Genomic DNA, 24,558 nt, shown 5'->3' with positions numbered 1-24,558 from the left:
ATCTAGTCAAAACCATGGTCAATGTGTTGGGACGTCTAAGGATTGTAGCCATTCTATTTCTTGTTGATTAGGAGCCATTGCTACTGACACGCAAACTCCTGAAAACATCTCTTTAACACAGATTAATCTACACAGGCATATCTCACCTGTCTTTGATACATGTAGTGATATCCAGTACCTGTTCCTTGTCAAAAGCCTTTGACTTTTCATATTGCTGTATATTGCATTGTATAACATTATATCATGTTGCATTACATAATTATGTCATGTCATGTATTGTCACGTTCTTCTGTGATATTCACTCCCCTCTCTCTTAGGCGTGAGTGTGCTGGCCATCGGGGTGGCCAACGCAGACATGGACGAGCTAAAGAAGATAGCGTATCCAGCCAGCTACCAGAACATCTTCTACGCCAGGGACTTTGACGACTTCTCCTCCATAGAGAGAGAGTTCATCAGCAACATCTGCAGCGAGGCGCTGCACTCCGAGTTCAGACAACACGACGAGGTACAGAATACACACATCTGGATGAAACTAATATATCATTTGAAATGAAAGGTACTACATCAGGACTTTTTGGAACAACATGCTTGTTTTAAAGCATTTTAGCTTGCCAATAATGTCTGCTCAATATGTCTCCTTAGCTGGGATCATAGCTAGATAAGTATGAAGTGTGGAATGTTGTCAAGCAGCCATGACAGAGATGTGAAATTCAGCTGTGTATCGGAGTGGGCTACTCTCGCCCTCCAGCTGGAATTAGAATGTTCACGAGGTAGAAATTATGATGTAATTGATAATGATTCAAGGTCATATAATAAGGTCAACATCAATGTGTTTGACCTCTTTTATTAGTCTGCCCAGCTGGACACTCCAACTGATGACCCTGATGAGCTGACCAAACCCCAGGGCCCCTGTCCCTTACAGTGCAAGGTATGTCCTTCTCATCATCATCATCATCATCATCATCATCATCATCATCATTATCATTACTATTATCATCAACATTACTATCATCATTATCATCATCATCAACATTGCCTTTTTCATTATTTGTGTCAGCATCATGTATCCCAGTTTGTCCCATAGAAATATAATATATTCTACATCTATGGTTTGTTCCCTCTCAGCAGCCAGAACTGGTTGAAATGACCTCATTCCAACAAGTTCTGCTAATGACCTCATTCCAACCAGTTCTGGTAATGACATCCTCCCAACCAGTTCTACTAATGATGTCATTCCAACCAGTTCTGGTAATGACATCATTCCAACCAGTTCTGGTAATGACATCACTCCAACCAGTTTTACTAATGATGTCATTCCAACCAGTTTTACTAATGATGTCATTCCAACCAGTTCTGCTAATGACGTCATTCCAACCAGTTCTGCTAATGACGTCATTCAACCAGTTCTGCTAATGACGTCATTCCAACCAGTTCTGCTAATGACGTCATTCAACCAGTTCTGCTAATGATGTCATTCCAACCAGTTCTGCTAATGATGTCATTCCAACCAGTTCTGCTAATGATGTCATTCCAACCTGTTCTGCTAATGATGTCATTCCAACCAGTTCTGCTAATGATGTCATTCCAACCAGTTCTGCTAATGATGTCATTCCAACCTGTTCTGCTAATGATGTCATTCCAACCAGTTCTGCTAATGATGTCATTCCAACCAGTTCTGCTAATGACGTCATTGCCCACTGGGCTCCTTCTTTAGCTGACTTTTTTTCTATTTGATTAATAGATTAATCTCTTTCTCATTTCTAATTCACTTTCAAAGGGGCAGAAAGGTGAAAAGGTGAGTACAGTTATATTGAGTTACTTCTGACTTGATGATTAAATGAGATTTTTGGACTTCGCCTTCATGTTTACCTTGTTCTCTTGTTCTTCTCTGTCACTCACAGGGAGATGGCTCTGGTAATGGTGGACTGGTATGTTCTACACCACTATTTAATTCATTCATTAAGTAATTCATTCATCCATCCATTCATCCGTTTACCCAGCCATCCATTCATTAATCTGTCATAATTCCATGACATTTGTTTGATTACAGAGACTCCAGCAAAACACTGCGATGTTTGAGTCATTTGGCCTCAAGTCCAAAGGAGAGAAAGGAGAGAGAGTAAGTGGTAACTCTGTCATCATACATTGTCTATGTAGGCTATCATCTATACACACTGATACAGCAGAGTGCTGTGCCCTTGAGCAAGGCACGTAACCCCAACTGTTTCAAGGGCACTGTCCTTGTGTGTGGCTGACCCGGTGCTGATCTCAGCCGTGTGTGTGTGTGCGCGTGTGTGTGCGCGTGTGTGTTTGTGTGTGTGTGTGTGTGTGTGTGTGTGTGTGTGTGTGTGTGTGTGTGTGTGTGTGTAGGTGTGTGTTTGTTAGTTTTTTATTTCTGTATAAAGACAACCCCATAGCTGATGCTCTGAAACATGAAAGGCACTGTAACATCAAAGTGGCAGTGTGTCAGAATTGATGATGACAGTTGACAGAATCGCTGCTGTATGTGGTCCTCTGTAGCTCAATTGGTAGAGCATGGTGCTTGTAACGCCAGGGTAGTGGGTTCGATCCCCGGGACCACCCATACATAAAAATGTATGCACACATGACTGTAAGTCGCTTTGGATAAAAGCGTCTGCGAAATGGCATATTATTATATTCCATATATTCCATATTGTGAGAATAGCACTGTTTCTTCTTCTGTAGCATCTGACTGTTAGGCAATCAACAGTCTGTCTTCCAGGTTTCACAAAATATGTGTTTGGTCCTATAATTGTGTTTTAATAAGGCATTTTTGCCCATCCGCGTCACTTTATACACAGAAGATCTCCGCTAAACACATAATCAAACTGTTTATATTTCTAGCTGTGATTACCGATAACTTCGGAATGAAATTGACTAGAAATACAAAGTTGCCAATGTCTTTTAATTGAACAACCCACTGGGCACACACTGGTTGAATCAACGTTGTTTCCACATCATTTCATTGAAATGATGTTAAACCAACGTGGAATAGATGTTGAATTGACGTCTTTGCCCAGTGGGAAGTGAAATAATAGTTAAATAAATGCCATGTTCAGTTAATTGAGTTATATTTGTAAGCTACACTGTCTGTAATTTTTGCTTCAATATATTTCATGATGTGTAAGAACATGTGTGCAATGATGTGCCAAATTAATCTGTGATTGAGTTAATTATTATAGGGTAAGCATTAGAATAAGCTGCCTCAATATTTGCAGCCATTAGGTGATAATGTCGCTCTAGGAGCTGATCCGTTGTCAGTATTGTGGAATAATTCTAATGTTAAGGTTAGATTTTAATGGAATAAGCTGATCTGAGAGCCGCTCTGCCTTTCTTTTGAACCTATCAGTATCGACACGCGCTCCAACGACGCACTTAGCAAACGTTCTTTCTGCGTGGAGTTTTGGGAAACGCATGTTACACCTTCAGCCGTTGTAGGAAAGATGCATCACTAAAACATCGTAAGCCTAAATGTCATTGCTTTCGGGAAACCGGGCCCAAGACAGCACACCTTCCACCTCCACTCACCTTAGCGCCAGGTGTTGCAAAACAACAGCAATACAATGATCCAATCGATTTCAGCGTGTCCTCAGTATTCATTGATACTGGACTTCACATAGAAACAGAGATCAAACGTTGTATTTGGGTCAGTACTCCTTTTCAATCTTTCTCCTTATAATAATATAATATAATATGCCATTTAGCAGACGCTTTTATCCAAACGACTTACAGTCATGCGTGCATACATTTTTGTGTATGGGTGGTCCCGGGGATCGAACCCACTACCTTGGAGTTACAAGCGCCGTGCTCTACCAGCTGAGCTACAGAGGACCACCCATGGTTGTGTAATGTTGTTTTGTGTGATCAACATTTTTATTGTTTTTCTCAGTAACATACGACATAAAGGTTTGTAGTAGAACAATGAAAGCAGTATCAAAACGGATAAAGAAGCCAAAAACAAAATAAAAAAAGGGAAATCAAATCTCAGTCTAGTGTATTTTTTGGCACGGACAATATATAATTTTTTTTTCACAGGGACTTCCTGGAACAGATGGTATCCCCGGGTTGCCAGGACGACCAGGACGAACCGGACCCCCAGGTTCAGCCGGGCAACGGGTAAATATAACAAAGAAAGAAACAGTCTTATTGTATACTGAGTGTACAAAACATTAGGAACACCTTCCTAATATTGAGTTGCACCCCCTTTTGCCATCAGAACAGCCTCAATTCGTCGGGGCATGGACTCTATGGGGTGTCGAAAGCATTCCACAGGGATGCTTTCCACAGTTGTGTCAAGTTGGCTGGATGTCCTTTGGGTGGTGGACCATTCTTGATACACACGGGAAACTGTTGAGCATGAAAAACCCAGCAGCGTTCCAGTTCTTGACACAAACCGGTGCGCCTGGCACCTACTACCATACCCCGTTCAAAGGCACTTAAATCCTTTGTCTTGCCCATTCACCCTCTGAATGGCACACATACACAATCCATGTCTCAATTGTCTCAAGGCTTAAAAATCCTTCTTTAACCTGTCTCCTCCCCTTCATCTACACTGATTGAAGTGGATTTAACAAGTGACATCAATAAGGGATCATAGATTTCACCTGGATTCTCCTGGTCAGTGTATATCATGGAAAGAGCAGGTGTTCATAATGTTTTGTACATTCAGTGTAAAGGCTGATGTAAAAATGGTCCTGTTTTAACGATGTATTGGACTGTTAAGCACCGTTACCGTGTGTGTCTGTGATTTACATTGTTGAAGGTGCTTCTGTGTGCCTGACTCCCCAAATTAAAGTTATTCTAAGAATTAAGCTTTCCAGTGGGCGAAACTGGTTGAAATGACAGTTTTGCTCATTGGGCAAGCTTATTAACTACATTTGAACTTATGCCACTTATGTAAATGAGATGTTCCTAATGCCAGTGTTCTCTCTGTTTCAGGGTTTAGAAGGGGTTCCAGGTGATATGGTATGTCCAAAGTGCTTATGGAGGCAATGTTTATTACTGTCTAGTAGTGTACCCATAAGCTCAAACTAAATCAGGTCGTGTCCCAAATGGCACCCTGTTCCCAAGTTAGTGCACTACTTTTGACCAGGGCCTATAGGGTTCTGGTCAACAATAGTGCACTACAGTATATAGGGAATAGGGTGCCATTTGGGATGCAGACCCTAGGTCTTGTACTTCAGAATGACTCATAAGACCATTAATGCCTGGATCTGTTTTCAACTTGTTCTCTACAACTCTTCCACTTTTAATCCTTCATAATATATATTTTTTCATTACTAATTATGCATTTTGAGTGACAGTTTGTCATAATACTATGATTATGTTGACACCTGTAGGCACATGAAATTATGTTTCTCAGTTTTATTTCCTTCTTGCTAGTTTACAGCTATACCTTAAACTGTCGTCTCCAATTTTTGGAGATGTTTCCCTCAAGGCTCCAAGTTTGTGGGGGTTGAGGTGATTCCCTAACTTGCAGTGAAACTATTGCTTATTTCTGACACCATGCAATATTAAACTAGCTGGCTTTGGTGAGCAACGAACAAGTGTTTATTCATTCAGCCATCTTTATTCAAAACTGAATTTCCTGTGGCTTCAGGTGGCAGCCTAATCATGTCATTACAGTCATCCTTTTATGATTTCCTGTCAGGTGTGTGTCATTGTGAATGGTGTCATATTAGGATTTTAATGTTATTTTCTGAAATCACAGGGGCCTCCTGGTATCACTGGTCCAAAAGGCCAGAGAGGAGAGAGGGTAAGACCAACCGCACCACATGAGTCTAGAAGCAAGTAGATGTTATAATAAATGTTAGGATTATTTGTGCGATATAAAATGTAATGCTAACCAACAGGGTCAAGTGAATAAAGTCTTGCTTTAAGTTTGAACTCTACCTATAGACCCTTTCTACCTTTTATGCCAAACCCTTTGTCGCTCTCTTAGAGTTTTAGGTAATCATACTACGGGTTCACCACAAGGTGATATTATGTGACCTTTGACCTCTCTCTGCCAGGGGGAGCCTGGGTATGTCATAGGTGGCATAGGAGACGGCCATTATGTTCCTGGACGAAAGGGAGAGCCTGGATCATCAGTGAGTATTCACAACACATACCCTAAGACTACAATTTTGTTTTAGTAAGGCTTTATAAAGGCCTTATAAAGTGCTATAAATGCTTCATAAAGGGTTTGGAAATTGTATTGCCTGAAATAACTTGTTTTGTCCATTCAACATCATAAATAATTGATACTACAAGCTTCCTCTGAGTAAGAAATACAAATGATAACCATAAATGTGTAGTGGTTGTTGTTTAATGTCCTATCCTGCTCTGATAAAAGGGACCCCAAGGGGCTCCGGGTGTACCAGGGGTCTCTGGACCCTCAGGCCTGCCTGGACAGTCAGGTTCACCTGGGTCCCCAGGGATATCCGTTAAGGTAAGACAGATGGATACTGCGGGTAGATCTTACATACGGTTATTATTATATCACATACCGAACTGATTCCTTCGACAAGACTGTGACCCCATTTTGAGTTTACTGTATGTTATGTGTGTTGTGTCATTCAAAAATATATGCTACAAGTATCATGTTGTCGGCACACAATGGAAATAATATTGGGGATAAAACTCATCCCTGAGGGACTCCGTTGTAACCAGTTCATATGATAAAATGTATTTCACATTGAACTTCTGTGGCCGGTCACTTAACAATCTTAAATGATATGGGTTTCACAACATTGATTGATTGTACATATTTATGTTCTATCCTTCACTTGCAGGGGGAACATGGAGAGGCAGGTGCTAAAGTGAGTAGTGGTTCCTTTCTCTTTTCTTTTATTCAAGAATATAGTTACTGTTTTGGATCAAGGGAAGATGGTGCTTGCTAAGTCAATGGAATTCATCTAAATTGGAATGAAAAACTGGCACAGTGTTGATTTTAATAAAACAACGCTGCCAGGATTATGCATTTGTTTTATCGATCGCATTTTAAAGACACATTTTGGGCTTTGCTGACGATTCTAGAAATGGGTGTTCATTTTTCAAAACTAATATTGGGTCATGTATTGTGTTTGCCAGGGCTACCTTGAAAAAGAGCTTCCTATCTCGACAGGACTCACCTGGATAAATACAACATAAATGAATACAAGCCATTCATGCTACATCTATGTTTAATATTGCCCAATAACTTGATGAACCCGAATTTAACCTATTTTCCTTTCTAGTATGTTAATAATGAAATAACATGAGTGTTTTGTGATGTTTTGAAAGGGTTTGCGTGGGAAAGCAGGGGCCAAAGGAGACAAAGGAGATCACGGTAAAGATGTAAGTGTTTGGTTTCTGTTATACGGTGAACAGCCTAGCGATTAGAGTGTTGGACCAGTAACTGAAAGGTCGCTAGTTTGAATTCCAGAGCCGACAAGGTGAAAAATCTGTCTGTGCCCTTGAGCAAAGCACTTAACCCTAATTGCTCCAGGGAACGCCATTGATAATTGCAGACACTGGCCGTGAACCAACTCTCCGAGGGTGTCTCAGGGAGAGTTGGGATAAGCAAAAAACACATTTCCAATTCACACATGCGTATTAATACACACTTGTACATGTGAAATAGGACAAATGTAAGCACCCATCAAATGATTATTATTTATTATGCTCGGTTTGTGTTAATTAAACTATAATACCACATTGATATTTATAAATATTGGACTTCAGCTCCTAGTTCATGTGTTGTTCCATCTTTCTTAATTTCCTTGTTGTCTGTCTCAAACCAGGGCCAAGCAGGGTTACCTGGTCCCATTGGAATTGATGGTGTTCCAGGCTTCCCAGGTCAAAAGGGAAATAAGGTAAGAGTGTCCTTCTTCATCAAGAAGTTACAGTATACCTGAAGGGATATTATCTTGTGGTTTCCTCTGTATATTTGAACGAAGCCACAGCGAATATCATATTTTAATACTAACCATTTACATGGGTATCATACTGCATGTTGATCTGATTATGGTTATGATAGGATTCTGATTGGTGATTTGTGCTGTTCTTCCCAGGGAGAGGAGGGGATCGGGGTTCCCGGTGTCCAGGGCCCTCTTGGAGAGCCAGGGGAGAAGGTACGAACAGTTCATACCTGGACTCATCAACATGAAGTGTGTGTATTGCTTTACCTGAATTGTGTAGTTTGTTAGTCACATATTAGCTGATCATTGGTTTAACTTTGTCTTGCAGGGAAATATAGGCCTATCAGGACCTGAGGGACCAAAGGTACTTTATTTATGCTAACGCTTTGATTTGAAGCTCAAACGACATAGGCATTCTGCAAACCCGTTGGACTGCAGTATGGATCTGTTCATTTACACCATTGAAGTATCATCTTTGTTCTGTCTTTCTAAGGGAGAGGCTGGTGTTCAAGGGATACAAGGGGTGGTCGGACCACGGGTATGCATCAACTTTTTATTTTTGTATATTCAATACACATACAAAAGTGTAGACCATTATAATGTACTTTATATACGGACGTCCGTAATGAAATTATTCAGGCTGGATGGTTTCTCTCCTCCTTTAGGGGAAGAAGGGTGTGAAAGGCAGCCAAGGGGATAAGGTGAGTTAAATCCACACTCTACCGCTCGTTACGCCGCTTCATATTGAAATACTCTCTGCATAATTAATAAGAGTGGTGTTTCATCAGATGATTAAATTAGAACATGTATTTATTTCAGCTCCAGGTCAATCACTGGGCTGTGTATGGCTTAGAATGTGATCAGCTCCCAGATCCATTATTAAAGGGCTTTGGGTGTGTGCGTGTGTGTGTGTGCGCGTGCTTGCGTCTGTGTGCGCCAATCCGAGCACAAGCCAACAAAGTGCAAGTCCTCACCTCATAACAGTTATCATATCTCCCGCTACAATAGTATGTTTTTACTCGACAGTCATGTGTGTGAGTAGCTCATCAGATAATGATCATGGTGATAATGTGGTGGTAATGTTATGGTTATGTCTCCTACAGGGCGATCGAGGAGAGGTGGGGCCTATAGGACCACAGGGAGTGACAGTGAGTATAACCAGCCATTACAGAACCAATCATTACCACACTACCAAACCTGGGCTCTGTTCATTTGGGCATGCAGATACTGAAACGGAGAGGGATTACCCGGATTTATCCAATAAGAAACACTCATTTTAGTTTTTTCTGTTTTAGTTTTTCACAAATCCTCTGGTTACAAATTTGCTCTCTTTATCCTTCAAATCGCTCCTGTTGTAACTTTTCATTGAGAAAGTTTGCAACTAGTTAGGTGAACCCACTTCCCCTTCCCTCTTCACTGCCCTCTCCCTCCACATATTATCTGTGTGAAGGAGTGTGTGTACCTTAGGGAAATTAACCCAGCTGATTAGATTGAAGTGGGCAGCCATCCTCCTCCCACCTCCAACCTGTCCAGCCATGGGCTACATCGGTCCGCTAATGGAAGACTAGTAAAGGCCCAGTGCACTACTTTTGTGAAAATAATATTTTTTACATTTTTGCTTATTAATATGTTGTTTTCCCCCCGATTTTTAAGGGTGTGCTGCAGCACCCTCAGCACCCCTATGGCTATGGGTGTATCAGGACTATTGGTCTATCTAAGGTCTTTCATCACTGAGCTTTAATCTAACCTTCATTTATTTGCAACGTGCATAATGAATACGGGAGGATTATCTCAAAGGATCATCTTAGTTATGACCTTCTGAGTTCTATTATATATGTTTGGAAAGGTATGAATAATTTCAGTGAAGCATTTGCTCCAGTGGCTGATATTGACTGACATTAATATTTTTATAACAATTGGCCAATTAACAGTGTAACCCATAACAAATAAATATTAATGTTATTGTTTGTTTCATTTTTCAGAAAGTGTCAAAATGCACCTTATGACTCGTATGTTATGAGTAGGACTGTGTTCTGGGCTATCATGTCATATGATCTAGATTTATTTTAAGCCTTTACCAGAAATTAGAATTACACCAAAAATGAAAACAATTGTCTGAGGATGGAGCTGGACCAACTGACATGAAAAGAAAAAGGGAAAGTTTGATGAAAAAGCTTTAAATAAAAGTTACAATCCTGGTCATGTGACGTGATTAACCAAAACACAGGGCCCTAGTTATGAGATATGAGATTTGATTACCTTATTTGGCAAGATATATTTATTTTCTGTATAATAAGGTCAGGTAAGTTTGTTATGTGTATTGTTCAGGATGTGAATAGATATGTTGTCCTCCACTCTCTCAGGGCTTTGCAGGGGCTGTTGGGCATAAGGGTGACGAGGTGAGTATTCATGGTGTGTGTGTGTGTGTGTCCCCTGTAGCTCAGTTGGTAGAGCATGGCGCTTGCAACGCCAGGGTTGTGGGTTCGTTTCCCACGGGGGGCCAGTATGAAAATGTATGCACTCACTAACTGTAAGTCGCTCTGGATAAGAGCGTCTGCTAAATGACTAAAATGTAAATGTGTGTGTGAGAGAGAGATATAAGCCTTTGGTCTCACTCCACAGGGACAGAGAGGAGTTCCTGGTGACCCAGCCAAAGGGGTAATGTTACAATATCATAAATCATTCTCACTGACTGTACTTACTTAGCTACATGTCTTTATACACAGTACTGTCATATTATGCTTACTCTCTGTTTCATCACAACAGATCATTGGTCCCACAGGAAAGAAGGGTGCCAGGGTAAGTTACTTATTATTGCTTGTTTATGTATTTTTCACTTTAGGTAAAACCTGCAAACCCGCAACAATAACCCTAAGGTGCCCCTAACCACACAAGATGGCCCTCTGGTGTTACTTTAATATACAGTCAGTGGTGACATCTGCATTGCAACAAACTATAAGCCATCTCATCCTGACAGTTAAAGTGCTGTTAATTGGTGGTGGGAGTATACTCTCACAACAAGGACCAAATCCCCAGGCCTGCCTGTCAACAAACACAACACAATTACATTTCTGCTTAGTGACCACTGCACTGGGGACTAATGGATTACCCATGCTCCACCACAGAGATAGCTATTCCCTCTCTAGATGTAGTCGTCCACAGTGTATTGTTAAAAGTTAGAGTTTAAGGGGGGGATCTTCAGATCTTTCTTTGTTTAAACAACACTTCAAAGGATCCCTTGGTTGCTAAGCTGCTTTTGATCGTTGTACTGTAAGTGGTTGTAGTGTTTATTGATTGGCCTGTATGTCTGTGACTGTCTGTGTAGTGTTTATTGATTGGCCTGTGTGTGTGTGTGACTGTCTGTGTTGTGTTACTCAGGGTGACATTGGTCCCGTCGGTCCGACCGGACCCCAGGGAGTAAAGGGGGTCCAAGGAGTCAAAGGAGAAAAGGTAACCAACACAGAATAGTGCCATCCATCTTGTCATTACCTCAGGTTCCACCATAACCCATTTCCTGTCCTGAGATTCACCCCTACCCAGCAGACATAACAATCACATGGTCGGTGTAGCAATCAAATGGGCAACATAACAATAACATGGTCGACATAACAATCACATGGTCGACATAACAATCACATGGTCGACATAACAATCACATGGTCGACATAACAATCACATGGTCGACATAACAATCACATGGTCGACATAACAATAACATGGTCGACACAACAATCACATGGTCGACACAAAAATCACATGGTCGACACAACAATCACATGGTCGACATAACAATCACATGGTCGACATAACAATAACATGGTCGACACAACAATCACATGGTCGACACAAAAATCACATGGTCGACACAGTCACATTTAACATATTATTGTGTTGTGACTGCTGGTATAGAAAAAAAAAGTGTGTGTTTATGTCTGGGCTGATGTGTATGGTTTGTCTGTTGGGTTTCTACAGGGTAGTCCTGGGTTCGGCATTCCTGGACAACAGGGACCAAAGGGAGAAAATGGTGAAAGGGTGAGTGCTTCACTACCGGTGTGTGTCATTGGTCAGATGACCTGACGAAGATCCAAAACGTTGTCTTTTTTGTGCGTGTGTTTAAATCACCATGGGAACATACCAGTTGCGGACATCTCTTTTTTCGTTGATACGATCTTCCGTCCTGCACCTGATAAGTTAGATGTGCATATATTTCAATTTTTTCTATTGGTCAGATGAGCCATGATACTCTAGGACAGGCTGACATGTTGGTTTCCTCCACCTTACAGGGAAATGTTGGCTTGTCTGGGAAACCTGGACCCAAGGTAAATAACTTCTCTCATTCCACTTTACATGCTATCAATGTCGTTACATTGTAGGGACATTTTAGAGCTATTCGAATGAAACATTCACGCATCATGTCATTGCTAACTCCATCTTTACAGGGGCATGATGGCTCTAAAGGGGAAGAGGGGACTGTTGGGGTCCCCGGGAATCCTGGAGCACCAGGACTACGAGGTAAAGATGTAAGTAAATCCTGACTGGCTGTTATTGCAGTGACGAAAGTGTGTGTGTGTGTGTGTGCGTGTGAGATAAATGGCCTGTTCACATTATATTGGCAAATAGGATTAGGATCAATATAATACATTCACATTGTTCTTCAAACAGTCAGCATGTGTTAGATGACACTCTCGGGGTGACAATTGTCCTTGTCTATAGGGTGTGCCTGGAATCAAAGGAGAATCAGGACTACGGGTGAGTTCATGCATCTGTATCCGCTGTCCTATATTTCAGTATAGTCTCCTTGTATGTAGCTTACCAAAAATGCAATGAAACCTCTGCCAATAGCTCTGAACCTCTATGGCACAGGGTAATGCACTCGCCACGTTACCACTGGTTTACTGGTTCAAGCCCTACTCCCTCTGTTCCTCCTCAATCACTACAATAACTTTATATTTAGACACAGCACCTACAACATACAATTGGATACAACACCCACAAACATGCTGTGAGTCACAGTTTTTCCTCTCTGTTATGAATGTTTTCTCCTCAGGGAGTGCAGGGACCAGCTGGTGAGCCTGGTGAGCGAGGAATAAGGGTAAAGTCTCCGTGTTCTACCCAACTCTTTGAAATATGCTGCACTCTTTGCCTTATTCTGACTCTATACTGTGATTATAGGGCCCACTGGGGTTACCGGGACGACCAGGGGACCCAGCAGAGAAAGGAGATACGGGGAACATTGGTTTGCCTGTAAGCATTGTCTGACTTTACTATCAAGCGCTATTTTGCTTGTAAAACTTTATAAGTCACTGTCAAAGATACAACCCTGATTGATTTTGAATTCCTTGGCGTGGTTTGATATGTTCAGCGATATGATTTCCTCTTTTTTTTCAGGGAACGGAGGGAAAGAAAGGAGAGCCTGTAGGTCTACGTTCACAACAACATACTATCCAACATGTATCACTGCATGCAGCAGTTGACTGACTCTCCATCACGCTTGGTTTAGGCCAATGTCTCACGTCACTGACTTTGCCCATTGTTGAGGAACATAAACACTCTTGTGTTTCTAATTATATTCCTAGCCTGATAAAATGCACAAATGAAATCTCAACTTTATTCATCATGTTATGTTCCCCTTGAGTGAGTCTTGTATCTCCCATCAGTATTGTGATGGCGATGCAGGACTGCTCAGCACAATGTGTTTACTAGCTGCTAGTTTCTAATCGCACATCCCTCTTGTTTTGCTTTGTTCCCATGGTCTCGCCTCTGAAGGGAAAACCAGGACCTCCGGGAGGCACGCAAGTAAGTCCACACATAATCCATTACCACTTCAGAACAACTTTACATCAACTCAGCCATCCCTGGCAGATGGAACTAGTGAGAAGATTCTTGATGCTCCTAGAAGCGAGCCCAAGGGGTTTGATTATACATCCAGGAAGTTAGATGAAAACGTGATTGAACATTAACTTTACTTTTTTGGGGTCGGTTAATTTTGTTTCATATGACTAGTCCATCTTTAATTTAACCCTTTCAAGACCGTTTATGGAGAGGACTGGACCTGTTTCATATTTCTGTTGTGTTTGTTCCCTCCAGTTCAGTTCAGACAACAATATCCTGACCAGGGTGATCAAGGTGAGATAAGTGGAATCTACGTCATCGGCATGACATGGACCACAGTATAATAACAGTATAATAGATGTATATGTACTTAATCACAGTATAATAGATTTACTTAATCACTGTATAATAGATGCATATGTACTTAATCACAGTATAATAGATTTACTTAATCACAGGATAATAGATTGACTTAATTACAGTATAATAGATTTACTTAATCACAGTGTAATAGATTTACTTAATCACAGTGTAATATATTTACTTAATCACAGTGTAATTGATTTACTTAATCACAGTATAATAGATGTACTTAATCACAGTATAATAGATTTACTTAATCACAGTATAATAGATTTACTTAATCACAGTATAATAGATGTACTTAATCACAGTGTAATTGATTTACTTAATCACAGTATAATAGATGTACTTAATCACAGTATAATAGATTTACTTAATCACAGTATAATAGATGTACTTAATCACAGTATAATAGATTTACTTAATCACAGTGTAATAGATGTACTTAATCACAGTATAATACATTGACATGTATTCCCTATTGCTCAAGCGCTTAGCCAGAAATACCCATTTCTGTTATATTATTTTTATTATGTTATTTTCTATTCTATTATTTTCTATTTGATTCAGGCTGTTGTGTTTTCTTATCCATCAGGGTGAACCAGGAGATCCTGGAGAGCCCGGTCTCAGAGGGGAGACAGGTCTGCCTGGACAAAGGGTGAGTGTCACACCTAGAGGTCACAGGTCATGTTTGGCGGATCATGGTCACAATAACTCTGTATTCTTCTCTCTGTAGGGTCCTGATGGAAAACCAGGACCACCAGGAACGGTATGATCACATGAGTAAACAATGAAGAGCTCTATCGCTAAGTAGTATCGCTCAGACTTTTCAAACGTTCTGTGAACAGGCTGATAAAAGATATGTATGTAAAACCCACAACGTTGAATGACCTCAAAATAACTGTAACCTACAAGGTGAAGGCTGAGGGCTTATATTGGTGTTACATTGTTGTAACTGATGTTTACATCCGATGTTTACATCTGAACCATGATAACATGTTTGACAGGGAGGGTCTGGGTCAGGGAGAGATGGTCTGGATGAGTTACCAGGAAAACCTGGATCCAAGGTTTGGACACCTCTTGCCCTCACTTCCTTTCACATGTGTTGTTGTTATTCTAATGTGAACACACACAAACATACACTTACATAGGCTAGATGTTTTGTTGTTGTTTGTCAGCATAACAGAACCATTATCACAGTAAGAGTTCACATTAACAAAATTGGGTGTTGATTGTTCAATCCATAAAAAGGTGTTGTGTTTTGAATGGTTTCCTGTCTGCAGGGTGACCCAGGAAAGACAGGCGAGCCAGGAATGGTGAGTGCAGTATTCACACCCTTTGAATAAACAAATGTTGCTCTATTCCTTTAATCAGAGGATAACTGCAGTCCTACAGAGCTACATGGTGTGTTTAAGCCCAGCTCTGATAAACATGATTAAACCAACTGTGGTCTAAATGAAAGACTGTTATTAGTTGTTGATCAGTTGATTCAGGGAGTGTTACTGCTGGGTGAAACAAAACCCTGCACCGGCTGTGGCTCTCCAGGACTACAGCAGTTTCCCTCTTGCGTTACACTACATTACATTGATTGATGATGTGCATGGACTAATGAAGTACTTCAGAAGATGGTTTGGGTTACGATGAGGTTAGACAGTTGAACTAGCTCACAAGGCTTTTATAAGTTATGTTCTTCAAGAATCAAAGACTATGTATTATTCATTTAAATGATCAAAAACCATACAGTTGATGGTGTGATTTTCATAATTTACCACTGATGAGAAAGCCTTCTGCTGTGCATAGTATGTGGACTTCTCTCAGCAAGAGCTTGTCAATTCATTTAACATTATGTAGTAGCAATGTTGTACGAGTTTGATGATTGTTAGTCATCCATGAGTCATTTAAGAATACCATAATGTATGCAGAAGGGCAAGGAAGCCCACTTTATATATGGGAAATGTGTGTGTGCGTGTGCGCTTGCATGTGCGTTTGCGTGTGAGCTTGTGTGTGTGTGTGTGCATGTGCGTGTGTGTGCGCTTGTGTGTGCGTGCGCGTGTGTGTGTGCGTGTGTGTGTCTCTGAGCAGAGGGGAGAGAAAGGAGATCAAGGCAGGGTGGGGATTGCTGGAATGCCCGGGTTACCTGGGACCCCAGTGAGTATGTTTCTGTCATTGTCATCATCATAACATACAGTAATTAAATATTACAATACTTAATATCAAACAATTGCACTTGGCTATGATTTGTATAACAAAAATACTGACTATTTCATTATCTGTAGATAGATTTTTTTTTTGCCAGTTTGTGAGTGACATATTTGTCTCCTTGATATGTAGGGGAGACCTGGCATTGATGGAAAGAGAGGACTGGCTGGAAAAGATGTGAGCATTTTTGTTTTTCTGTGTCAAATATTTTATTGATTCGATGTTCCTGCTCTGTTCTACTTAAGATCACTTAAAAAATTCCCCAAAATACAAATACCCCAAAATGAAGACTTCTCCTAATTATTCTCTTGTGACAGGGAGAACAAGGACTAAGAGGAGTTGATGGCAAAAAGGTAGGATTTGGAGCAAGTCTGGCTATTCCCCAAACACACCAACACAATAAACCATTTTTGTGATTTTTCTTTTCTAACACTAGGGTGATAATGGTGAATCTGGAACTGATGTAAGTTATTTTATTTTAATAAGGCATTATTCATTGTCATCAAATTATGAATATGATAATTATGCCCAGTTGTTAATTGCTCCTATCATCCCCCCAGGGGAAAAAAGGGGAAGTGGGTGCTCCGGGCCCACCTGGTACCCATGTTCTGGTCACTCAACATGAGGTAAGTACATCTCCACATTCCCTACAAACTGGTGCACCATGTAAGGACAATCTTCGACGTTATCCATGATAACCCGTCTGGTTCTCCAAAAGGCGTCCCACGGCTGGTGGTTTTATTAGCCCCCACCAAGTAAAAAAATAATATATATATAAAAATATATATATATATATATATATTATTTATTTGTTTTTTAATTTAAAAAAATATATATATACAATATATATACATTGCCTAGCAAAAGTATTCATCCCCCTAGCCATTTTTCCTATTTTGTTGCAACCTGTAATTTAAATGGATTTTTATTTGGATCTCATGTAATGGACATACACAAAATAGTCCAAATTGGTGAAGTGAAATGAAACAAATAACTTGTTTCAAAAAATTCAAAAAAACTAATAACGGAAAAGTGGTGCGTGCATACAGTGGGGAGAACAAGTATTTGATACACTGCCGATTTTGCAGGTTTTCCTACTTACAAAGCATGTAGAGTTCTGTAATTTTTATGATAGGTACACTTCAACTGTGAGAGACGGACTCTAAAACAAAAATCCAGAAAATCACATTGTATGATTTTTAAGTAATTCATTTGCATTTTATTTCATGACATAAGTATTTGATCACCTACCAACCAGTAAGAATTCCAGCTCTCACAGACCTGTTTTTCTTTAAGAAGCCCTCCTGTTCTCCACTCATTACCTGTATTAACTGCACCTGTTTGAACTCGTTACCTGTATAAAAGACACCTGTCCACACACTCAATCAAACAGACTCCAACGTCTCCACAATGGCCAAGACCAGAGAGCTGTGTAAGGACATCAGGGATTGTCACGATCGCTGACAGATGAAGCGGACCAAGGCGCAGCGTGATAAGCGTACATACTTTATTTGTGTACACAACACGAACCAAAACAATAAACCAACGATATGTGAAGTCCTAGGTTATACACAAAACCTTACGGAACAAGATCCCACAAAACTAACATGCCAAAAGGCTGCCTAAGTATGGCCCCAATCAGAGACAACGAGCTACAGCTGTCTCTGATTGGGAACCACCCTGGCCAACATAGATATAAGCGATCTAGAATGAAAAACATAGAAAACTAAACAAAAACTCCACACCCTGGCTCAACATGTAAGAGTCCCCCGAGCCAGGGCGTGACAGTACCCCCCCCCAAAGGCGCGGACTGCGACCGCGCCAACCAAACACAAGAGGGTAGGGGCCGGGTGGGCATTCCGCCTCGGAGGCGGGTCCGGCTCTGGGCGTGACCACCACTCTCTCTCTACCCCCCCGTAGCGCCCCTGGTCTGGTCTGGCCCCGCTGGCCGGAGCTGGACTGGACAGCGGTGGAGCGGATTGCTCTGGCTCCGGTGTGGAGCAGCTGACCGGTGCCGGACCAGGCACCGGTGGAACAGGCACAGACCGTGCCGGACTGACGACGCGCAACACTGGCTTGGTGCGGGGAGCAAGAACGGACCGGACCGCGCTGACGACGCGCACCACTGGCTTGGTGCGGGGAGCAGGAACGGGCCGGACCGGGCTGGCGACGCGCACCACAGGCTTGGTGCGAGGGACAGGAACAGGCCGGACCGGGCTGGCGACGCGCACCACAGGCTTGGTGCGAGGGACAGGAACAGGCTGGACCGGGCTGACGACGCGCACCACAGGCTTGGTGCAAGGGACAGGAACAGGCCGGACCGGGCTGACGACGCGCACCACAGGCTTGGTGCGAGGGACAGGAACAGGCCGGACCGGGCTGACGACGCGCACCACAGGCTTGGTGCGGGGAGCAGGAACAGGCCGGACCGGGCTGGTGACGCGCACCACAGGCTTGGTGCGGGGAGCAGGAACAGGCCGGACCGGGCTGGCGACGCGCACCACAGGCTTGGTGCGGGGGACAGGAACAGGTCGGGCCGGACTGGGAACACACACCACTGGCCTTGTGCGGGAATCAGGAACGGACCGGACTGGTGACACACACCACTTGCTTGGTGCGAGGAGCGGGACTGGGTTTCCTCATAAACCTCTGCTCCCTCTGCTGCCTAACCAGTTCCTCTCGCCGTGCCTCTACACTCTCCTTCTCCCTCGTGACCAATAGCCCCCGTAACCTGGTGGCCTCCTCTCCTAGTCCACCGAATCGCCCTGTAGCTGCCTCCAGTAGCCACGTCGTCCACGCCGTGTGCCCCCCCAAAAACATTTCTTGGGGTTGCCACTCGCGTGTCCGTCGTCGGCACGGTTGGCGCCGTTTCTCCTCTCCTGCCTGTGCATTTACTTTTGCCCATGGCCCTCTGCCCGCGAATATGTCCTCCCAAGACCACCATTGGCCCACCTGCGACATCGCTATACTCTCCTCCTGGGCACGCTGCTTGGTCCTCCTTTGGTGGGATCTTCTGTCACGATCGCTGACAGATGAAGCGGACCAAGGCGCAGCGTGATAAGCGTACATACTTTATTTGTGTACACAACACGAACCAAAACAATAAACCAATGATACGTGAAGTCCTAGGTTATACACAAAACCTTACGGAACAAGATCCCACAAAACTAACATGCCAAAAGGCTGCCTAAGTATGGTCCCCAATCAGAGACAACGAGCTACAGCTGTCTCTGATTGGGAACCACCCTGGCCAACATAGATATAAATGATCTAGAACGAAAAACATAGAAAACTAAACAAAAACTCCACACCCTGGCTCAACATTTAAGAGTCCCCCGAGCCAGGGCGTGACAGGGATAAAATTGTAGACCTGCACAAGGCTGCGATGGTCTACAGGACAATAGGCAAGCAGCTTGGTGAGAAGGCAACAACTGTTGGTGCAATTATTAGAAAATGGAAGTTCAAGATGACGGTTAATCACCCTCGGTCTGGGGCTCCATGCAAGATCTCACCTCGTGGGGCATCAATGCTCATGAGGAAGGTGAGGGATCAGCCCAGAACTACACGGCAGGACCTGGCCAATGACCTGAAGAGAGCTGGGACCACAGTCTCAAAGAAAACCATTAGTAACACACTACGCCGTCATGGATTAAAATCCTGCAGCGCACGCAAGGTCCACCTGCTCAAGCCAGCGCATGTTCAGGCCCGTCTGAAGTTTGCCAATGACCATCTGGATGATCCAGAGGAGGAATAGGAAAAGGTCAAGTGGTCTGATGAGACAAAAATAGAGCTTTTTGGTCTAAACTCCACTCGCCGTGTTTGGAGGAAGAAGAAGGATGAGTACAACCCCAAGAACACCATCCCGACCGTGAAGCATGGAGGTGAGAATATCATTCTTTGGGGATGCTTTTCTGCAAAGGGGACAGGACGACTGTACCGTATTGAGGGGAGGATGGATGGGGCCATGTATCGCGAGATCTTGGCCAACAACCTCCTTCCCTCAGTATGAGCATTGAAGATGGGTCGTGGCTGGGTCTTCCAGCATGACAACGACCCGAAAGACACAGCCAGGGCAACTAAGGAGTGGCTCCGTAAGAAGCATCTCAAGGTCCTGGAGTGGCCTAGCCAGTCTCCAGACCTGAACCCAATAGGAATCTTTGGAGGGAGCTGAAAGTCCGTATTGCCCAGCGACAGCCCCGAAACCTGAAGGATCTGGAGAAGGTCTGTATGGAGGAGTGGGCCAAAATCCCTGCTGCAGTGTGTGCAAACCTGGTCAAGACCTACAGGAAACGTATGATCTCTGTAATTGCAAACAAAGGTTTCTGTACCAAATATTAAGTTCTGCTTTTCTGATGTTTCAAATACTTATGTCATGCAATAAAATGCTAATTAATTACTTAAAAATCATACAATGTGATTTTCTGGATTTTTGTTTTAGATTCCGTCTCTCACAGTTGAAGTGTACCTATGATAAAAAATTACAGACCTCTACATGCTTTGTAAGTAGGAAAACCTGCAAAATCGGCAGTGTATCAAATACTTGTTCTCCCCACTGTATGTATCACCCCCTTTTCTATAAGATCTGGTGCAACCAATTACCGTCAGAAGTCACATAATTAGTTAAATAAAGTCCACCTGTGTGCAATCTAAGTGTCACATGATCTGTCACATGATCTCAGTATATATATACTTGTTCTGAAAGGCCTCAGAGTCTGCAACACCACTAAGCAAGGGGCACCACCAAGCAAGCGGCACCATGAAGACCAAGGAGCTTTCCAAACAGGTCAGGGACAAAGTGGTGATAAGTACAGATCAGGGTTGGGTTATAAAAAAAAATCAGAAACTTTGAACATCCCACGGAGCACCATCCTAATCCATTATTAAAAAATGGAAAGAATATGGCACCACAATAAACCTGCCAAGAGAGGGCCGCCCACCAAAACTCACGGACCAGGCAAGGAGGGCATTCATCAGAGAGGCAACAAAGAGACCAAATATAACCCTGAAGGAGCTGCAAAGCTCCACAGCGGAGATTATAGGACCACTTTAAGCCGTACACTCCACAGAGCTGGGCTTTACGGAAGAGTGGCCAGAAAAAAGCCATTGCTTAAAGAAAAAAAATAAGCAAACACGTTTGGTGTTTGCCAAAAGGCATGTGGGAGACTCCCCAAACATATGGAAGAAGGTAATCTGGTTAGATGAGACTAAAATTTAGCTTTTTGGCCATCAAGGAAACCGCTATGTCTGGCGCAAACCCAACACCTCTCATCACCCTGAGAACACCATCCCCACAGTGAAGCATGGTGGTGGCAGTATCATGCTGTGGGGATGTTTTTCATCGGCAATGACTGGGAAACTGGTCAGAATTGAAGGAATGATGGATTGCGCTAAATACAGGGAAATTCTTGAGGGAAACCTGTTTCAGTCTTCCAGAGATTTGAGACTGGGACAGAGGTTCACCTTCCAGCAGGACAATGACCCTAAGCATACTGCTAAAGCAACACTCGAGTGGTTTAAGGGGAAACATTTAAATGTCTTGGAATGGCATAGTCAAAGCCCAGACCTCAATCCAATTGAGAATCTGTGGTATGACTTAAAGATTGCTGTACACCAGCGGAACCCATCCAACTTGAAGGAGCTGGAGCAGTTTTGCCTTGAAGAATGGGCAAAAATCCCAGTGGCTAGATGTGCCAAGCTTATAGAGACATACCCCAAGAGACTTGCAGCTGTAATTGCTGCAAAAGGTGGCTCTACAAAGTATTGACTTTGGGAGGGTGAATACTTGTACACGCTCAAGTTTTCCGTTTTTTTGTCTTATTTCTTGTTTGTTTCATAATAAAAAATATTTTGCATCTTCAAAGTGGTAGGCATGTTGTGTAAATCAAATTACACAAACACCCAAGAAATCCATTTTAATTCCAGGTTGTAAGGCAACAAAATAGGAAAAATGCCAAGGGGGGTGAATACTTTCGCAAGCCACTGTACATGAAAGACTAAAATCCCCAGGAAATGAGCTCAAAGTCATTTTAATTTAGGAAATCTGTTCCCAAGTATTCCTACGCATAAATAGAGGCATATGTGATCATATCCCTGTGTAATCAAGGTTTGAAATTATTCTGTTTTTGTCAAATATTATATCTGTTTGGGATTCTTGCTGTCATTTTGCAGTGTACAAATGATTTATAACTATGTTCCGGGCCTCCAACCATCCACTCAAGGCTTATAATTGGAGACCCCTTGTCTATGGCCTCCAGACCTGGGTTCAAATACTATTTGAAATCTTTCAAATACTTTGAGCTTTTGCTCTAGTCTGCCTGGAGTGCCAGATGAGTGAAGTTTAACGTTTTGGGACTATTCCATTAAGCCAGACCAGCTCAATCAAACACAGATTCAGTATTTGAAATTATTTCAAATAATGTTTGAACCCAGGTCTGATGGCCTCTCAGAGAGAACCAAAGCAACGAATGCTTTCCATGAATAGAATGTCATGCATCTTGAAAAGTACTTCCTGCAGTACTGTTAAATAGGTTGTGATTAATAGGAGGAATGTGATAATGGCATTAGATATTTTAACCATATTTGCCTCTGACTGTATTGTTGATGAATGTTCCCAGGGTGCCACCCTTGAAGAGATGAGACAGGCATTCCCTATGCCAATGGGACCTCCTGGGGCTAAAGTAAGCACAATGTTCAAACACTGCATGGTTCTATCTATGAATGAATCTAATTGGTATAGTCAGCTGCAGCATCTACACCCAACAACTGCCTGGCAAGGTGTGAATACTGTATATGTTGATTGATTGATTGATTGATATGGATAGATTGGTGGATGGATGAATTGGTGGATGGATTGGTGGGTTGGTGGATGGATGGATGGGTTGGTGGGTGGGTGGGTGGATGGATGGATTGGTGGATGGATTGGTGGATGGATGGATGGATGAATTGGCGGATGGATTGGTGGGTTGATGGATGGGTGGGTTGGTGGCTGGATGGATTGGTGGGTTGGTGGATGGATGGATGGGTTGGTGGGTGGGTGGGTGGATGGATGGATTGGTGGATGGATTGGTGGATGGATGGATGGATGAATTGGCGGATGGATTGGTGGGTTGATGGATTGGTGGGTTGGTGGATGGATGGATTGGTGGGTTGGTGGGTGGGTGGGTGGGTGGATGGATGGATTGGATAGATGGATGGGTTGGTGGGTGGGTGGGTGGGTGGGTGGATGGATGGATGGATGGATTGGTGGATGGATGGATGGTGTATTGATTGATGAATTATATATGATCCCATATATGACGTGATTTATATGAGTTGATATGATCCCAAGTTGGCTAGCTGGGCTTGGCTTTAGGCTTGTATATGGAATGTGCTTGATATCATACATTCTGAATGCATGTTTCCCTCTCTGCTTCTCTGTCTCTGTGTTTAGGGTCCACCGGGGATGAAGGTAAGAGATATTGCTGACATTACTTTATTGATGAGTGAAGATATTACTGATGTGGAATTTTAATGTGTCTACTTTATATGTTCAGGGAGAGCAAGGCGAGAGGGGATTGAAAGGAGAGAAGGTATTGTGTGCTCAGTAATTTTTTTTAAATAGAATAGTTTGTTCATGCTTATTTGTGAAATGTATTGTAAAGTGTTACTAAATATTGTTTCACACATCCAATCATTGAAACTAAATGGACTTTGAAATTACATTGTTTTGACCTGTCATACTCCTATTCCACAGGGTGACGCTGGTCTTCCAGGGAAAGCAGCTGAGATGAAGGTAGACATCTTAGAACTACATTAACGGCACATACATTCCATAGTAGACAACAATTCATCCAAAAAATGTTTTATTTTCTCCTGCCCAGAACATTGAAGTCATGTTTGAAGACTATGGCATAAGGGTAAGCTCTTGACTCCGAATCCCAAACAGTTTTATAGTTCAAAGAGTTTTTAATTTCACAGCCCAAGATGGCTGTCCCATTAAGAAGGACTCTGTTTCACAGCTGCCCTTGCTGAAGGCACTGATTGACAGGCTGCTGCAGGACGGTATGGAGGAGCTTCTGCAGGAGCTAACCACCTCTAGGAGAGCCAAGGAGGAGAAACACAGCTCCAACATTATCACTGACTACACAGTACGTACACAGTCCATACATACCCTAATCACACCGGGAGCCATACCTGGTCATTTAGTGGGTTCAGTGAGGAAAATTGGAATTGGAATGTCAATTCACTTCCTGAATTGACTGAATTTAAATGGAATTTACCATAA

At 42.6% G+C, this 24,558-nt stretch overlaps 1 protein-coding gene across 1 annotated transcript in view; it reads left to right on the top strand.

Moving 5' to 3' along the window:
- The window catches only part of LOC311140108 (uncharacterized protein), a gene marked incomplete at both ends in the record, with an annotated part of 91,070 nt that overhangs the window by 33,344 nt on the left and 33,168 nt on the right, over positions 1 to 24,558 (top strand). The window contains 37 exons of the mRNA XM_084175045.1: positions 318 to 505; positions 851 to 928; positions 1,778 to 1,795; positions 1,902 to 1,928; positions 2,051 to 2,119; positions 4,057 to 4,137; positions 4,960 to 4,986; positions 5,732 to 5,776; positions 6,033 to 6,110; positions 6,356 to 6,451; positions 7,285 to 7,338; positions 7,785 to 7,856; positions 8,055 to 8,114; positions 10,265 to 10,300; positions 10,524 to 10,559; positions 10,668 to 10,700; positions 11,280 to 11,351; positions 11,874 to 11,933; positions 12,185 to 12,220; positions 12,341 to 12,421; positions 12,615 to 12,650; positions 12,949 to 12,993; positions 13,074 to 13,145; positions 13,290 to 13,316; positions 13,668 to 13,697; positions 13,989 to 14,027; positions 14,692 to 14,754; positions 14,833 to 14,865; positions 16,179 to 16,244; positions 16,428 to 16,472; positions 16,613 to 16,648; positions 16,856 to 16,921; positions 22,910 to 22,972; positions 23,725 to 23,742; positions 24,028 to 24,066; positions 24,155 to 24,190; positions 24,293 to 24,421. Of these exons, the coding sequence (XP_084031171.1) occupies positions 318 to 505; positions 851 to 928; positions 1,778 to 1,795; positions 1,902 to 1,928; positions 2,051 to 2,119; positions 4,057 to 4,137; positions 4,960 to 4,986; positions 5,732 to 5,776; positions 6,033 to 6,110; positions 6,356 to 6,451; positions 7,285 to 7,338; positions 7,785 to 7,856; positions 8,055 to 8,114; positions 10,265 to 10,300; positions 10,524 to 10,559; positions 10,668 to 10,700; positions 11,280 to 11,351; positions 11,874 to 11,933; positions 12,185 to 12,220; positions 12,341 to 12,421; positions 12,615 to 12,650; positions 12,949 to 12,993; positions 13,074 to 13,145; positions 13,290 to 13,316; positions 13,668 to 13,697; positions 13,989 to 14,027; positions 14,692 to 14,754; positions 14,833 to 14,865; positions 16,179 to 16,244; positions 16,428 to 16,472; positions 16,613 to 16,648; positions 16,856 to 16,921; positions 22,910 to 22,972; positions 23,725 to 23,742; positions 24,028 to 24,066; positions 24,155 to 24,190; positions 24,293 to 24,421 (2,090 nt within the window). The remainder of the gene's footprint in view (positions 1 to 317; positions 506 to 850; positions 929 to 1,777; positions 1,796 to 1,901; positions 1,929 to 2,050; positions 2,120 to 4,056; positions 4,138 to 4,959; positions 4,987 to 5,731; positions 5,777 to 6,032; positions 6,111 to 6,355; positions 6,452 to 7,284; positions 7,339 to 7,784; positions 7,857 to 8,054; positions 8,115 to 10,264; positions 10,301 to 10,523; positions 10,560 to 10,667; positions 10,701 to 11,279; positions 11,352 to 11,873; positions 11,934 to 12,184; positions 12,221 to 12,340; positions 12,422 to 12,614; positions 12,651 to 12,948; positions 12,994 to 13,073; positions 13,146 to 13,289; positions 13,317 to 13,667; positions 13,698 to 13,988; positions 14,028 to 14,691; positions 14,755 to 14,832; positions 14,866 to 16,178; positions 16,245 to 16,427; positions 16,473 to 16,612; positions 16,649 to 16,855; positions 16,922 to 22,909; positions 22,973 to 23,724; positions 23,743 to 24,027; positions 24,067 to 24,154; positions 24,191 to 24,292; positions 24,422 to 24,558) is intronic.

This window comes from Coregonus lavaretus, assembly GCF_964263955.1.
Source record: "Coregonus lavaretus genome assembly, chromosome: 13".
NCBI classification, from domain to species: Eukaryota; Metazoa; Chordata; class Actinopteri; order Salmoniformes; family Salmonidae; genus Coregonus; species Coregonus lavaretus.
The sequence above is the reverse complement of the archived record's forward strand: the minus strand, read 5'-3'. Positions and strand labels throughout refer to the sequence as shown.